Source organism: Natator depressus, chromosome 9 (assembly GCF_965152275.1).
Source record: "Natator depressus isolate rNatDep1 chromosome 9, rNatDep2.hap1, whole genome shotgun sequence".
NCBI classification, from domain to species: Eukaryota; Metazoa; Chordata; order Testudines; family Cheloniidae; genus Natator; species Natator depressus.
In genome coordinates this window covers 35,703,421-35,721,447 of record NC_134242.1, presented here as the reverse complement: position 1 = coordinate 35,721,447, position 18,027 = coordinate 35,703,421, and the positions used below count along the sequence as shown (strand labels likewise).

At 42.2% G+C, this 18,027-nt stretch overlaps 1 protein-coding gene across 11 annotated transcripts in view; it reads right to left on the bottom strand.

The window, feature by feature from the left end:
- DOCK10 (dedicator of cytokinesis 10) overlaps window positions 1-18,027 on the bottom strand; it is a 248,355-nt gene that overhangs the window by 148,539 nt on the left and 81,789 nt on the right. Inside the window, exon 1 of one of the 11 annotated variants that reach the window (XM_074963918.1) lies at window positions 13,638-13,742. The exons of the other annotated variants lie outside the window; for them this stretch is intronic. Within the exon in view, the coding sequence (XP_074820019.1) occupies window positions 13,638-13,742 (105 nt within the window). Of the gene's footprint in view, window positions 1-13,637; window positions 13,743-18,027 lie in introns of those variants that run through there. 11 annotated transcript variants of the gene reach the window in all.

Below are 18,027 nucleotides of genomic sequence, written 5' to 3'. Positions count from 1 at the left end.
CTTCCAAAAGATGAAATGCCAAAACATTTCAAAAAATCTCCAAGGCCATAAGGGACAGAGGCTACAGCAGGGACGCAACACAGTGCTACGTGAAACTTAAGGAGCTCAGACAAGCACACCAGAAAACCAAAGAATCAAATGGACGCTCCGGGACAGAGCCCCAGACATGCCGCTTCTACGCTGAGCTGCATGCAATTCTAGGGGAGGCCACCACCACTACCCTACCCCTGTCCGTGGGCTCCGATGATGGGGTACTCTCCGCCATGCCTGAGGATTTTGCGGATGGGGAAGATGAGGAGGAGAAGGACGAGCTTGAGGAGAGCACACAGCACACCGTTCTCCCCAACAGCCAGGATCTTTTTATCACCCTGACTGAAACACCCTCCCAACCCAACAAAGCCGGAGAAGGGACCTCTGGTGAGTGTACCTTTTTAAAATATAATACCTGTTATAAAAGCAAGCATATTTTAATGATTAAGTAGCCCTGAGGACTTGGGATGCATTTATGGCCAGTACAGCTACTGGAAAAGTCTGTTAACGTGTCTGGGGATGGAGCAGAAATCCTCCAGGGACATCTCCATGAAGCTCTCCTGGAGGTACTCTAAAAGCCTTTGCAGAACGTTTCTGGGGAGAGCAGCCTTATTCCGTCTTCCATGGTAGGACACTACCATGCCATGCTAGTAGCAAGTAATCTGGTACCATTCCATGACATAGCCTGGCAGCATATGGTCCAGGTGTTTGCTGGCACTCAAGCAACATCCATTCTTTATCTCTCTGTGTTATCCTCAGGAGAGTGATATCGTTCATGGTAACCTGGTTGAAATAGGGGAATTTAATTAAGAGGACATTCAGAGGTGACTGTTCCTACTGGGCTGTTTGCCTGTGGCTGAAAAGAAATCCTCCCCGCAGTTAGCCATGGGGTGGGGGGGGGCATTGGCGCTGAGCTGTTCGCGTTTGGCTAGCAGGGATCTTCTCTGATACCAGCCACGCAGTGGGGTGAGGGGTAAAGTGATAATCCCAGAGAATTGGATGGGAGGGGTTAGTTTGGTTTCTGCTGCTGCATGTTAACAGGAGAACTGCAGCACTAAATGGCCAACTCAACGTGCTTTGCTTGGTATGGGAGAGGAGGGCGCTGCTGTTATGAAGGTTGCAGAAGCCGAAAGACTATGGCTTACCATGGCTGCCTGCAAGCCAAATTCTGTTGCCTGGCACTGCGTGTGTGATCTCTAACACCAAAGCCGCAGGCACTCAATATAAGATGCAAAATGCGACCTTGTACCAAAATCACATGTGCTATGTAATATGAATAGTGTTGTTCACCGTGAAAGAGTATAACCATTGTTCTATAAAATGTATCTTTTTACATACTTCACTCCCTTTTTTTCCTCCAGCAGCTGCAAATGTTTCAAGCCTCCCTTCTCCGTCGCAAAGGCTATCTCAGATAAGGCGGTAAAAAAAAAACACACGCGTGATGAAAGGTTCTCTCAGCTCATGCAGTTGTCCGGCACTGACAGAGCTCAGCAGAATGCGTGGAGGGACACAACAGCAGAGTACAGGAAAATGGCAGATGAATGTGAGGAGAGGTGGCGGCAGGAAGATCGGAGGAGGCATGAGGCAACGCTGGGGCTATTGAGGGATCAAACGGACATGCTCCGGCGTCTGGTGGAAGTTCATGAACGGCAGCAGGATCACAGACTGCCGCTCCAGCCCCTGTTTAACCACCCTCCCTCCTCCCCAAGTTCCATAGTCTCCTCACCAGACGCCCAAAAACGGCAGGGGGGAAGGCTCTGGGCACCCAACCACTCCACCCCAGTGGACAGTCCAAGCAACAGAAGGCTGTCATTCAACAAGTTTTAAAGTAGCCTTTTCCTTCCCTCCTACCCTCCTCTCACACTCCACCCAGGCTACCTTGTGAGTTATCTCCCTATTTTTATAATCAATTAATAAAGAATACATGTTTTTAAAATGATAGTGACTTTATTTCCTTTGCAAGCAAGCTGTGATCGAAGGGAGGAGGGCGGGTGGCTTACAGGGAATTTAGAGGCAACCAAGGGGGTGGGTTTTCATCAAGGAGAAACAAACAGAAGTGTCACACAGTACCCTGGCCAGTCATGAAACTGGTTTTCAAAGCTTCTCTGATGCGCACCACTTCCTGCTGTGCTCTTCTAACTGACCTGGTGTCTGGCTGCACGTATTAAGTGGCCAGGCGATTTGCCTCAACCTCCTACTTAGCCATAAACGTCTCCCCCTTACTCTCACAGAGATTGTGGAGAGCACAGCAAGCAGTAATAACAGTGGGAATACTGGTTTCGCTGAGGTCTGAGCAAGTCAGTAAACTGCGCCAGCGACCCTTTGAACATCCAAATGCACACTCTACCACCATTCTGCACTTGCTCAGCCTACAGTTGAACTGCTCCTTACTACTGTCCAGGCTGCCTGTGTACGGCTTCATGAGCCAGGGCATTAAGGGGTAGGCTGGGTCCCCAAGGATAACTATAGGCATCTCAACATCCCCAATAGTTATTTTCTGGTCTGGGAAGTAAATCCCTTCCTGCAGCCATTTAAACAGACCAGAGCTCCTGAAGACGCGAGCGTCATGAACCTTTCCTGGCCATCCCATGTTGACGTTGGTGAAACGTCCCTTGTGATCCACCAGTGCTTGCAGCACCATTGAGAAGTACCCCTTGCGGTTTACTTACTGGTTGGCAAGGTGGTCCGGTGCCAAAACAGGGATATGCGTTCCATCTATCGCCCCACCACACTTAGGGAACCCCATTGCAGCAAAGCCATCCACTATGACCTGCACATTTCCCAGAGTCACTACCCTCGTTAGCAGAAGGTCAGTGATTGCATTGGCTACTTGGATCACAGCAGCCCCCTCCAAATTGATTTCCGACTGACCGGTAGCAGTCAGGCATTGCAAGCTTCCACAGGGCTATTGCTATCGTTTGTGAACTGTGAGGGCTGCTCTCATCTTGGCATTCTTGCGCTTCAGGGCAGGGGAAAGCAAGTCACAAAGTTCCAGCAAAGTGCCCTTATGCATGCAAAAGTTTTGGAGCCACTGGGAATCATCCCAAACCTGCAACATTATGCGGTCCCATCACTCTGTGTTTGTTTCCCGGGCCCAGAATTGGTGTTCCACGGCATGAGCCTGCCCCGGTAACACCATGATCTCCAAATTGCTGGGGACCGCGGTTTTAGAGAAATCTGTGTTCACGTCCTCATCACCACGCTGCCGTCGCCTCCTCGCCTGGTTTTCAGGTGCTGGTTCTGCATAAACTGCACGATAATGCGTGAGGTGTTTAAAATGGTCATAACTGCTGCGGTGAGCTGAACGGGCTCCATGTTTGCCGTGCTATGGCATCTGCTCAGGCAATCCAGGGAAAAGGGCGCAAAATGATTGTCTGCTGTTGCTTTTATGGAAGAAGGGAGGGTTGACTGATGACATTTACCCATAACCACCCGTGACAAATTTTTGGCCCCATCAGGCATTGGGAGCTCAGCCCAGAATTCCAATGGGCAGCGGGGACTGCGGGAACTGTGGGATAGCTACCCATAGTGCACCACTTGGAATATCAATGCTTGCCACGGTACTGTGGACGCACACCGCCGAATTAATGTGCTTAGTGTGGACACATGCACTCAACTTTATACAATCTGTTACCAAAAATTGACTTCTGTAAAATCGGAGTACTTTCGTAGTGTAGACATGGCTCTAGATATTTACTTAGTTTTACAACAAGCTTCATAAAAAGGCCTAGCAAAGTCAGTACACACTAAAATTTCATACAACTTGTTTATACTGTTCTATATACTCTGAAATGTAAGTACAATATTTATATTCTAATTGATTTATTTTATCATTACATGGTAAAAATGAGAAAGTAAAAAAATTTTCAGTAATAGCGTGCCATGACACTTTTGTATTTTTGTATTTCAAGGGAGGTGTAACTTGGGGGTACACAAGACAAATCAAACTCCGGAAAGGGGTACAATAGTTTGGAGAGGTTGAGAGCCACTGCTCTATATAGTCAATTGTTAAGATTTGGCAAAGCTTAGCACTGATGTATTTTGCATTTCTGATGGGAAATCCTGGCTGCTTTAGTTAGTAGTATATCTTTAGATGAAGGGGACTGACTGCTCAAGTTTTCTTGTCACGGGCAGACAGAATCTTAGAATGTTAGGATTAGTGTGTTTCTCCCCACCACTTTTGGCAGAGAGATCTGTAATGGAGTAGGGCTGATTTACAGCTTTAACCACCAAAAGATGGTCTCTCCTGAATTTAACTTGTCTGTTTCTTTTGGAAATGGACCAATTAGACAATCTTGCAGCCAAGATTGTATTACTTGGAATTAGATTTTTATAGTGCTTTTTATATTATCTATCTCAAATGAGAAATGAATTATAGTAGCTGTGCTAGAATGATTATGTGAATATAAAAGAGGCAATCACCATCACCCTACCTACTATAATAACTACTTATGACAGCACCTTTTACTATCCAGAGAAAGTGTGTTGTTGAGGACAATGGACTCTTCCATACCCTTTTTGAATAGTGTTGAGAGATCTATAATGCACACCTGGGCCAATACCAGCAATAGATAATCTCCATTTAATTTCACATATGTAAACCAGCCCATAACTTTTCCACCAGTGATGTATTGCTTCATCAGCATTGAGCAAAATCCCACCTCCTACAATGAGATCTAAACCCATAATCTTCTCTTCCAGATGGAATGATGTTACTTTCCCAGCAATAATGACCCAAAATATCCACATAATTGATTTTACAGAAACAGATATGGTACATGGCTGACTATGGCTTGCCAAAGGCTACAGGAACATTGTGTGTTAATTCTGGTACCAATTTCTTCTTCATAATTGTGGGACAAAATGATTTGTAAACCATCTTCTTGAAGAATCTTCTCTTTGAGTGCTAGAGAAATGATGTCAATGAGACTGCTAGTCTCTCAAGAGTCCTTCCAGGCAATGTTCTAATCCTAAAAACCAAACTGAATCCCAACTTCTGGTACTAAACAAAATATAATATAATACAATTCTATTACTATCTATCATTTTAACTGTTATATTATTATTTTTCATAGATACTATTTAAATTATCCAAAAGCTATAGGCCTGTATTCTCTTTTAGAGGCTTCATGCAAGAAAGGCAGAAAATCACCTGAAGTTTAAGTGACATAGATGCAGGGGAGAAAGAATTTAAGTAGGTGGAACATCATTACCCAAACTGAAATATACTCAGAACTCCAGGGTAGACCCTGTCTGCTCATGAAAAGTGCCATGAGATTTTTGGATGACCAACAGAGCCAGGACCTTAATTTTATATCTCATTCAAAATGTGGTGTCTAAAAAACAGTTCATCCTAACACCATGCTGAAACACTGAAACAAAACTGACTTGCAAGGAAAAGGGCCATTTACAGAAATATCACTCCCTCTGGCACTGTGCTTTTTCTTGGTCTCCCACCCAAGTACTGACCAGGACCAATCCTGCTCAACTTCTAAGAGCCCCAGGTGACATGGCTGCAGAATGCTTCAATGATTCTTGCACTGTAACTTGAGCACTAGATTTTTTTTTGGTAATCAAGTAGTGTATCTAGCACATTATACAGTTTCACATTTCTGACATTGTCTACCTGGATACATACATAGTTAATATTATGTCACCAGGGTGGGCCTATTTATATTAAATATCTCTTTACCAATCTTGCCACAGTTGAAGCTACTACGTATTTTTAACACCATGCTTTTTGTAAATTTGGGATAGGACTGAATTTTAATCCAGGCCTTAGCACCGTTCACTGTAAGTATTCCACAACAACTACATGGCACACCAGACTTGACAGTCATGGACGCTGGGGCATATCCAAATGGATGACAGTGAGGCCATGTAGTATCTGAGGTGGCCACATAATATCTACGTGGTCACCCAACCCACCTTGCCTTCTACAAGGGCAGAGTAACGTGACTGCATAACCTAGCTATCAAATACAGTATAACAACTTGGTCATGGAAGGTGATATACTACCATATGCAAGATTAGGAGGCAAGAGTGTGTGTGTGTGCTTGTGCTGGTTCATCCCAACTTGAGAGACAGTCAGTGACAGTGGGACTGAATGGGCAGGATGGCCCAGCACCACTTATGGCTGACAACCCCGAAGTGGAATTTCCATCCAGGAAGTGGAGACAGTGCTACCAAATGGAGATTAAGGTTTCCCCAACACTCCACCTAATGGTGTTTGAGCTAGAAGTATCAGAGAGCCCCCCAGCAATATTCAAACCCTCTCTCACACCAGGCAGTTGACATCCTTCTCTTCCCTCCCACACATCCCCATCTTGTTGTGGCTACCACTGAAGAAGCCCTGGGGCTACAGTCAGGGCTGGATTTATACCTTACACACATCTAAGCACAGCATCTTCAGTGCGCCACCCCCCATGTCTACAAATGACCTTCGTGTTTTCCATAAAAAATTAAATGAAAATATATATAAACAATCATTTAAATACAGTAGAACCTCAAAGATATGAACACCAGCGTTACAGACTTACACGTCAACCGGACACCCTGTGGAACCATAAGTCCTCAATCAGACAGCAGCACGTGCATACACACACATGCAAAGCAAATACTGTACTACCTTGGGGCTAAAGCTTCAGCCACGGGGGGTTGAGGCTGCAGCTTCGGGCTTCGGAGCTCAGGTCTTTAGACAGGGGGAGCACTGGGGCTCTGGGCTTCAGCCGTGGATCCACTCCCAATTTCAGCCCACAAGGGAGCTCTGGGACTTGGGGATTCAGCCCTGCAGCTCTGTTCCCACCTTCAGCCCCAGGAGGTGTGTGTGTGTGTGTGTGTGTGCATGCCGGGGCTTGGGGCTTTAGCTACAGGGGGAGAGCCAGTTTCAGCCCCAGCGCTCCCCCCGTAGCTAAAGCCTCGAGCCCTTGGGTCCCCCTCCCCACTGAAGCAGGGAGCAGAGCTGTGGGGAACCCCAGCGGCACTCTCCCAGGTTTAAAGTGCTGAGCCCTGGTGCTCCCATGGGGCAGGAGCCCCGAGCCCCCAGCCCAAAGCTTTGGCACCCTGAGAATCAGAAGCCCCAAACTCCCCCCCACCCACAGCCTGGCGCCCCACACCCTGCAGCTGCAGCACGAATCCCCCATGTGGCTGAGCTCTTCTTCAAAGTTACAGAATATTTCAGAGTTATGGACAACCTCCATTTCCAAGATGTTCGCAACTCTGAGGTTCTACTGTATTAACTTTTAAACTTTTAACCTACTTTTACCTTTTAGGTGCCCCTAGAATGCCAGGCCCCTAGGCACGTGCCTGCTGTGCCTAATTGGAAATCCGGCCCTGGCTACAGCAAGCAGTGAGAGAGAGAGCCAGTTTCCATGAAGGATAAGCTTTCGTGGGCTAAAACCCACTTCATCGGATGCATACAGTGGAAAATACAGTAGGAAGATATACATATACACAAAGAGAACATGAAAAAAATGTGTGTTGCCATACGCACTATAACGAGAGTGATCAGTTAAGGTGAGCTACTATCAGCAGGCGAAAAAAAACTTTTGTAGCGATGATCAGGATGGCCCATTTCCAACAGTTGACAAGAAGGTGTGAGTAACAGTGTGTGTGTGTGGGGGGGGGGGGGGAATAAGCAAGGGGAAATAGTTTTACTTTGTGTAATGACCCATCCACTCCCAGTCTTTATTCAAGCCTAATTTAATGGTGTCCAGTTTGCAAATTAATTCCAATTCAACAGTCTCTCATTGGAGTCTGTTTTTGATGTTTTTTGCTGTAATATTGCGACTTTTAGGTGTGTAATCAAGTGACCAGGGAGAATGAAGTGCTCTCTGACTGGTTTTTGAATGTTATAATTCTTGACGTCTGATTTGTGTCCATTTATTCTTTTACGTAGAGACTGTCTGGTTTGGCCAATGTACATGGCAGAGGGGCATTGCTGGCATTGAAAGGTGTGGTCTCCCATAGCTTTCAGGGATTTTCGTGACACAAAGCCACAGATCTTTTCCAGGGATCACGAAAGATGCTTCAGCCTGTGCTTAACTTTAAGCATATAGTGAACTCTTGTTTTGGTACTTAAAATTACATGCATGCCTAAGTGCTTTCCTGCATCAGGGCTATATATTTGTATGTATATCCCATATGGCTAGGACTTGACATGTCTACAATGTCCGAATACTATCTGTAATTCTACCTAATGTCTACAATTAAGTAGAATTACAGATAAGGTTTGGAATAATATTCAAAAGAACAAGAAAATTAATTGTTTGGCCCACTTTACACAGTAGGTGGAAGTTTAGCTCTAAACACTTTGCGGGAAAAGGATAAATAAATCTCATACAATAAACCAATTGCTGGAATTACCATTACTATACAAGTGGCATTATGATCCCTAAACATATTGGTGAAATTTTTAATTTAATTCATTAAAAATGTAGACTTTTTTTATTCTTCAATTTAAAATGCTGCTAGCAGGTTTCTAAATTATAAATATTTCACAGGTGTTGACTAAATACTTGTTCGTAGGTAACTTAGGGTGAAAAATGTCTTGTCAATATCCTAGGGTTTATAGTTTTATTTACATAAAACATCCCTTGGCTCCAAACAGCTGCTCCATTTGTTCTCCCTTTATATGACACTAATCAGAACGGAATATAACAACACTGGCAAAATGTTTTCTTTTAAAGCCATCACGTTAATTTCAACCTCAAAGCCATTATGCAGAGGTGACAGAATCCCATGATGAAACTCACTTCACCTTCATAGAGTCTGAACACTTGGGTTGTATATAGGGGACAGGTGGCAGGTTTGGGAGGAGGATATCAAACCCTGGGCCAGAAAATTTGGCTGCAGCAGAGCTGCCCCATAGCAGCTACTTCACGCTGTGGAGGGAGGTGTATCTCTACCTTCCCTATGGATCATAGTGGGGGACTCTGCACTAGCCCTGATTAAGCTATTGTGTAAGGGTTGTTTGACAACATGCTCAAGAGATTCACAATTATATGGATCCACTGTCTCACATAGGAATTAAAGTGGCAGTGGTCCACTGGGCCTGCTGGCAGGTTGGGGTGGAGAATTCTATCAGCGGTTTCAGCACAAAGCTCATTTAAACAGGCATTTTGGAGGTAGTGTAAATTTCACCCATATAATACTTGGAGAATTTACATTAATGATGTCTGCAAAAGCTTAAGAAAGGCTGTCTTGGAACAACAACTTTGCTGAATTATGAATTGACATGGCCCACTAATACTACAGCAAGTATTTTAAATCTGGGTTATGGCTAAATAGAGCACATTTCTGTTATTTGCATTCAATCAGGACACACAAGAGAAGTACGACATACACACCTAAATGGATTGAAAGCAGCAGGCCACAACTTTAGTTTATTTTTAATATTAAAGACACAGGTTGGCCACCAGGCATTAATTGGGTCCAGCATGGGTTGAATAGTCTGATGTCATACAACAAAGGAATGGGAGTTAGCTCCCCTACCCAAATCCCAACTTCTGATTCAGCTTCACCCTGCCATCCTCCCACTGCATGGGAGAATGCGGGTACAGAAGAGGAAGACCTCAGTGTTTGACGATTCAAGACCTCCTCTCACCCCACAGGCTAACAGGGTCCATCCGTCCCTCTTGGGACTGTGATCAGGATCACCCCAGAAGCTGGCCTTTTGATTGCACTGGACACCAGCCACAAGTTGCTAAAATATTTACTAATATATATCATCCCTTCCTATTTTATTATTTTACCCAGCTCTGACAACTAAGCCCTGTAGGGCAAAGCAGGAAGGGCAACTTGCACCAGCAAGAATGGCTATGGGCCCACAAATAATAAATGGCTCCCTACCTCCCCTGGAATTGGCCAATGGGTGTTTTAGGGCAGTGGAGTCTGCCCCAAACCAATCTATCTCTCCCCAGCTCCATCCATGGATATTTTCCACCTGTGTTCTGGGCAAGGAGAAAAAGAGTGAGGGCTCTATTGCAGGAGAACATAACTCACTCCAAACAGGACCCCAGGAGTGGTCATTCCTCTGCCAGTCCAATCTGGCACACCTCCTCCACTAAGACAGGAAGTGGCATGTGCACTACAAATAGTAATACGTAGCATTTGGATTAAGAGATGGCATGTCTGTGAATGTGTGCAACACTGCCAATCGGAAATATTTAAACATCAAGAATGAGGCCTCTAAAATCATGAGATTTTTTAAAATGGATTCTTTTTATTTTTGAGTCTTAGGGTACAGTTGGATTATGTTTTCCAGTGTTTGTCTGGAAAAAAGGAGGGCTAGAAACTTCTTTTTTTATATTTTTCTTTTCTTACACGAAAACTGAGAGGCTTTCAACATCAAATGAATCCATAAGTTGGAGCTTTAATCAAAACACCAAATATCATGAGTTTCATGATAAAATCACAATAAGTGGCCAAAGAATATGTTTTGGCAGGGGTAGGTTTTAAATTTTCCTTTAGTTTTGATCTGGGACATTATAAAACTACTGTTAAATAGTCCTTTAAAATGCTGTGCCATCTTATAAATCTCTGTAATCAAAAGCAAAAATACACATAGCACAAACTCTTATATCCACTCTAAATATTTAGCAAATATTCTTTAGAGATTGTTCTATGCAGTATTTAATAATATGTCATTGTCATACAATGGAGATCTCTCTTATTTCTTCTATCTATTCTGCAGTCAGTTACAATATAGTCAATTATATCTACTTTTCATGCAGTGTATCTCAATAAATAATTATATTTTACTATGTTTTTCTACATTCTATCAAGGATTCATTTGTAAAAGTGATCACTGGCTATACAAATGTCTTAACAGCCCAGACAGATATACAGGGCTTGTTTCCGCCCTCACACTGATGTTTATCACGAACACCTCTAGTGAAATTAATAGTTACACCATTGTAAACAGGAACAGAACCAGGCCAACTATAGTGAACTCATCCAAAATCTACAGACATTCTAAATCATTCCGAGGTAATTAAGTATTTATGAAATAGTTTCTGGCAGATATTAGACAACCCGTTACAGCAAACACAGAGCCTGATCCTGTATACCGCTAATTGCTTTATGGGAGGTGCTGAGCTCACTGCCTTCAGGCTGAGCGAAGGGTACTCCACAACTTGGATCCATAACATCCTGACACACTGAGGATATCTGCAGCTACTCTGGAAAGAACAACTACTGATTGACAGCAAAAACGCCCTTGGCAAAAGAATTTGTGCACTCCAGTTATGAAATATTGGGTTGAAAGACAGGCTGCAAACAGCAGAAGTAAATCTGAGGGAACCCATGTTTTGCTACTCGCCTAGGGACTAAACAAACTATGGAGAAATACACTGGCAGAATAATATGTGACAGTGGTTCCATCTTAGTGTAACGTGAACTTAAAAAGAACACAGTTCAGAGCAAATGCCAGGCTTTGTTAAAAAAGAAAAAAAGAAAATCCCACTTAAATGAACACAGAAATTACAACAGCCAGTCAGCTAAAGGAAAATGTAATAAGAATGTCTGGATGTCTGATTGAAACTGATGCTATGTACTGCTTCTGGATAAGTCCCTTTTCCTTCAGAATGGCTAGATGCATAATTCAAAGGATACTGTTTTTATCATCTTCTATAAATCACTATTTATACTTTTAAGGGCCAGAACTTCAGTTGCTGTACATCAGTGTGACATCATTAAAAATCAAAAGAATTAGGCCAGTTTACACTAGCTGAGGATCCGGCCACAAATGCGAACAAGTATTAGCAAATGTACTTACATCCATTTAAAAACAATGTGTTTACTTTCACTTCTTCTATTATAGTTTATCACTAGCAAGCTTGCGATCCTATTTTCCTTTAGGCCTGATGCTGCACTAGTGGTCATTATTCACATACATTAGGATTTGCAGGATGAGGCCAAAAGTCCTCTTAGCATAGGATTTTATGTGATAAATCATGCAACAGTGTCCTGAACCCATCAAAGTCTTATTGATTTCAATGAGACCAAGATTAAGCCCTTATTATAAAGCAACAAGGTACTATGAAGCTTAAATGTTGAGATCTATAAGCTATGAGAAATGCAGATTGACTATAAAAGGCTGACAAAAGGTATGAAGTTTTAGATTTCCCTTTATATGCTGTCAGAACAAAACAAGAGAGAGAGAATAATTATCATTAGCAAAGGCTAAAAGGAATAGTACGTTCTAAACGCTTCAGTTTACAAAAATTTCCAGAAAACACAAGTTTATTTCATGTGCCACAAAAACAGTGCTGCCAATTTTAAGACTCTTAAGATGTTTTTGTTTTCAGGCACATACAACCTGATCCTGTACCACTGAGTTTTGCCACTAACAGGAGTAGACTCATAGGGCTAGAATTTCGAAGGACTTCAGCCTAAAGAAGTGCTCAGCAGCACTCAATAGCCCCAGCTGTGATACTTTGAAAACCTGGCCATTTATTTCAGTACCCAAATGGGAGCCAAGATCTTCTGAAAATTTGCCTGCATTTTTGAGTTCACTTGGAAGGCTGGCACACGGTGTCTTCAATTGCCTGACAATGAGCTAGCCCAACAAGAACTACATTTTAATGTTATTTTTGCTTTTATCCTAACAGCTGATTCATTTCCATGTCATAAATATCTCCTACATGGCAGACTGAGAGATATCTCACAAGCAGAAACAAAACACTTATCTCGGGGAACTGTGAACCTAAGTCTCAAGTCAACCTGGCTGACCAATTTTTAATGTATCAAAGGTTTGGGATTTTTTCCTCTTGAGGAAGCGCTAGTTAAAATAAATTCACTTCAAGTGTATTAACTTTTAATTAATTTTCTTACAATAACCAGAAAAAGGGGTCTCCACTAATATAAGAAAAAAATACATGATATAACATATAAACCCAGGTCTTCCACAAATTTTCATAATACCTTTGTGAGGAAAAGGACCCATTATCTCTAAAAGTAAATCTGTCATCTCAAAGCACTTTATAAAGGCCGGTAAGCTTTGACACCAAGGGAAACTTACATGTAGAGTGGTTAAGTGACTTGCCCAATGTCCCACAGTGAATTAATGGCAGGGCCAGTAGTAAATCTCAGAGATGAAATCCTTGCCCGATTGCAGTCCATGGCAAAACTCCCATTGACTTCAATGGGGCAGGATTTCTACCCAGGTCTTTTTGTCCAGGCCCTCTCCATTTGTCCACACCACTGTAAAAGAATATTGGTTTTCTCTTTTTTTCCCCCTCTCAGAAATACAATACAAACACAATCTGTATAGAGTCAGATTGTGATACCCTTATTCACAAAGAGCAGCACTTTACAAGTAGCACCATTGGCTTCAGTGTGTTACAAAGTATAATTCTGCATGAGTAAGAGTATCAGCACTTGTTTTATACACGTTGTGCTATATCATAGGTTCCGTCATACACACTGAGGTGTCAATGCTTTCATTTCATTCAATCATTCCTTGATTTTTTTCATATGGAGACACCAAGGACCAAATCCCATGCCCCTTACTACCCATGAGTAGGCTGCTGACGAGGATTTGCCCTGTGATTTTTAACGAGTCTTGAAAAGCAATAGACAAAAGAAAAATAAATAAATATACATACGCAACTTAATCTGTGAATTTCCCCTTGATTTACTCGCCTAACAGTCCTTCTCTTCCTCCATAGTTCACTGGGCTCCCTTTTGAAAACTTTCCCTCGAAAGCTCATTGTATCAATGGGAACTCAAGCAGCAAACAAATCGTTCTTTAAAAACTGTGTTCCTTTAACCTTTTTGCTTCAGCAGCTTCAGCAACCCGAATGAAGACTGTTCAAGAGGGAAGTGTGTCTAAAACTGAACACATGCTGTATCCACAGTAACTGAACAGAAAGGAAAAGAAAACCAGCAATAACTCATTGCTTCCTGTGAGTAATATTCTGCTATTGGGAAGACAGTATCTCATTAAGCCATAAATAAAAGCTTAGCACCTTGTCTTTACAGCAGATTGAAATAGGAAGCTGTAGAGAAATTATTACAGCTTAATGTCTATCTTTGCCTCCAAAAAAACATTTATGTCCTTTACCCAGCCCCCTTCCCTGCCAAACTCTTCATTGGTCAAAAGCCAAAATGACTGAGTTCAGAGACGATAGTGGGGCGGGAGCACAATTTTAAGGTTTTGATGATCTTCAGCATGGTTCAGGGCAGGGCATATAAACCCTGGCAGAAATCAAGGGAGGGGGCACGTGACCCTGCGTAACCGTGCACCCCCCACCCCACACACACACACTACGCATTGCCTCTGACTGAGTTCTGCTTGTATGGACGCAGCTGCTGTTACATATGCATTTGCAACCTGAATAAACCGAAAAAGTTTATTCTCAAGACAAGAATCTTCTTTGCTATCCACCATAAATCCCATTTTTGAGAACAGTTACTTAGGTCATCATTTTCAGACATCTGATGTTAAATAAACTCCGCTTTTTGTATCTGAATAACAGTTCCTCTTTTTCAGTGGTATGAGGTACCAATAAGAGGAAGAAAAGCTCTGTAAAATGTTACATCTATAGACAATAGACAGCTATAGACATTTTTGATATATGATTGTTCAAATTATGTTTTTGACATGTAAGATATAATACAAGAAATCTCTGCTTTAATTTTTCCTCCCCACTGATGTATAAAATATCTGAATAAAAGAATATTTATTACCAGAGAATGTAGTCTAAAAAAACTATTGAAGAGAAAATATCTTCTGAAAATACTCTCAATTTAAAAAAAAATCCCTCTCTCTTTCCTATTTACAACACTTCTCAGAACACTTTCTACATCCTCCTTTTTGTGTTGGGATTTTTAAGCGTATTCTCCCTTTAACAACAGTTTGAATCCAAGGTAATTCTGCTGGCTTCAAAAAGGAATCTGTCCATTTGGTGTCATCTGAATTACTCTGCATTTATATCATTCTAACTGAACAGAATTTGGTCATCTAGCTCTAATTCTACAGGGTCACATACAGGAAGGCTAAAAGATTACCTTTCTGTAACATCCAGGCTGCATTTCTATAGAAGCATTATTAATCTAAGGCTTTGGTAACCATGGCATATAGGAAGTATCACCGATGCATACAGTCCCATGATCTCCTCAGGTCACATTAGATCTACCTGATATACTGTATAGCCATTTCCGCAAAAGCTATCTCAGTCAATTAACTTGAAGTCCCCTTCACAGGCATTACTGGTACAAAACAGGTTTAGAGCCCACAGAGCTAACCACAGGAGGATCAATCACAGAGTACAGGGATCCTCTGGTGATATAGAGCCATTATAGCAGCTCCTAAACATCTCTGTCCCTGCTGCCAGGGTAGGGGATATACTGGAGGTGGGACCAGGTCTTGGAGCTTCTTACATTCTAGCAAGCCAAGGCTACAGCTTCTTGAAGACAATGGCAGCAATATAATTTAGGGCAGCTGTCAAGCTACTCTAAACTAAGATAGGGGATTAGACAAGTATATAGATATCCCAGGACTGGAAGAGCACAAAGGACACTTTTCCACCACCACTGCTTGGCCATAGCTAAGGATATGTGTCATGCTATATTTTCCCATCACATATTCTCTTTATGGGTCACTCTTTTTTTTTTTTTTAAATGATGTGCTTGATCCAAGACAATTGGCAGTTTTCCTTAATTCTCACTATGGCTGAGCTATGTCTGTCTGTTATTTTCTCTTCCTGACTTGTGGGTGCAAAAGCTAGCTATGCATTCCTCTCTCAAAAAGCTTCAAACTGCAGTAAAAATAACATTCCTATAATTTTTTACAGTCATCATGCAGCATATAGTCTGAGGCCTGTGACTTTGTCCTGAGTGCCATGTTTTCCTTCCAATTTCCAACAAACCCTTTTCAACTCTTGAATGTCTTTAGGCATCTTTTAAAACCTCTGCAGTATTCCATATTTCTCGTAGTAACCCATGTGCAGTATTCCCATGCTAAATGTGAGAGTTCTTGTCTGCTGATGGCCGTTTGGGAGGTTGAACTGCTACAGCACATCCTTATGAAACAGTATGTCAGCTGGATCAGCCCACTTGTTTTTGTCTATGACATTTCACAACTTAGAATACAGTGAAACCTGAACAACAGACCACTCTTAATAGGCCACTTCCTGCCTTCAGAGACCACCCCTCCCCACTACTGAGCAAAATTCTGCTTTTTTTTCTTTATTAGAAGACCATCTCTATTAAGCAAATGAATTTTGCTGATCTCTCCAATGATTGCTTAAGACAGGTTTCACTGTACACACATTAAGCAAAGCAGTGAAAGTCTTCACTGTCTGGCAGTAAGAGATGGAAAAGAGAAGTCCTTTGCCAAGACATGCAGACATTGCCAGTGGCTAACAATACAGAACCACAACATTAACAAAGCTGGAATTCTTCCTTATTTTCTCTCAAACCACTCTACTCTAGTTGATTCCTGACAGCCTCTCACATGACACAGTGGATGGAACTGCCAAGACAAAACATCCTTGCCAGACATTAAATTTAATTCTGGAAACTTCAGCTCTGTTGAATTAACTTAATTCAGGTATAGATTCCTCTCAGAGACTCTTTAGAATATCGACCACTTTCTCTAACACTTTATTGTGCCAAAGGGCCATAAGGTTTCCTTTCCTCAGACCTCTTTCACTATTGCTTGATTGCAGGAAAATAGGATGAACATTACTGATGAGTGAAACTGAGAAAGGACAGAAGTGTTGGGCCAAAATGTGACATCTAGTCACTGCCCCAGGTTGGGATGAGCATAGTATTGTTGCCCGCCACCCTGAAAAGGGAACAGTGAGTGATGACCAATGTCTCTGAATTGTTTTTTCTCTGAGGACTATGAACAGTGTATTGCCAGCAGTTACAAGTTACCACACACCTCCTTCTAAGCAAGTACATTTATTCTTAAGGTAAAAGCATTACAGACAAAACATATTTACAAAAAAACAATAAAAGTCCCTATACACATGCTAAAAGCTTACCAGAAGTTACCCCTCAGCCTTATTGGGCCTAGCTGGCCGCTGTCTTTTCAATCCTGCCACAGAGGTTGGGGCCCTCTTGGACAGAAGGTCCTGTCCATTTGCTGGATCAGAAAGAAAGCCTTGTGTCACTTCAAGCTCATCCTTTTATATCAAAAGCCATTTCTTTGTCTTCTAGTCTCTGGATAACCCAGCTTGAACCAGTACATATAAACCCCTCCAGGGGCTGATACCACTATAGAGCTGTTTAGTTGCAGTGACTTGCCTTTGATACCTCCCACTGTTTAAATTCCCAAAAGAGCTGTGGTACCCCCCACCCCATGAAGTAGAACACAATCATACATAAATCATTTATATATTTAGTGGCCCGAAAGATACAATATCTGTCACACACTTCCCGCCCCCCACAGCACACATATTTAAAGGCCTGTCAGAGTCTGGTCCTTAGTTTGGCTCAGAAAAACATTCCAAAATCAAGATGCAGATTTGAACTTTATCCAATCTCTAAAGTCTCTATACTGAAACTGGAGACCTGACAAGAAACTGGAGGCTCTCTCCTATCCTTCTGGATTCTGGTCAGGCTGGAGATCCTGCAAGGGCAGCAGGGGATATTGTCACTTCTGCTTCCTGAAGTTAACTGAACTTCTATGAACCTCAACATAAATAAAAGGTGATTTTAGGTTCAAGTTGCTTGTTATTCTACTTACACCCATTTTTCTATCCCCACTGAGAATCTTCCTGTCTTTCTTCAATGATGTGACTCCCAGTATTTTTTATTATAATTTCTGGTAGCACCCGCAGCAGGCTTTGAGTGTTACATGCATAGCTGAAGGCACCATCTCTGTGCTGAGAAGCCCACAGTCTGAATACTGAGAAATCAACAGAAAACATGTAAGAGGTGGCGGAACAACAAATATATATAAGTAGGACTGGTACGCTGGTGGGTGTAATAAAAAAAAATCGTTCTTTTACCTTTTTTCTGGTGGGTAAGACATTGCTGTTTTGA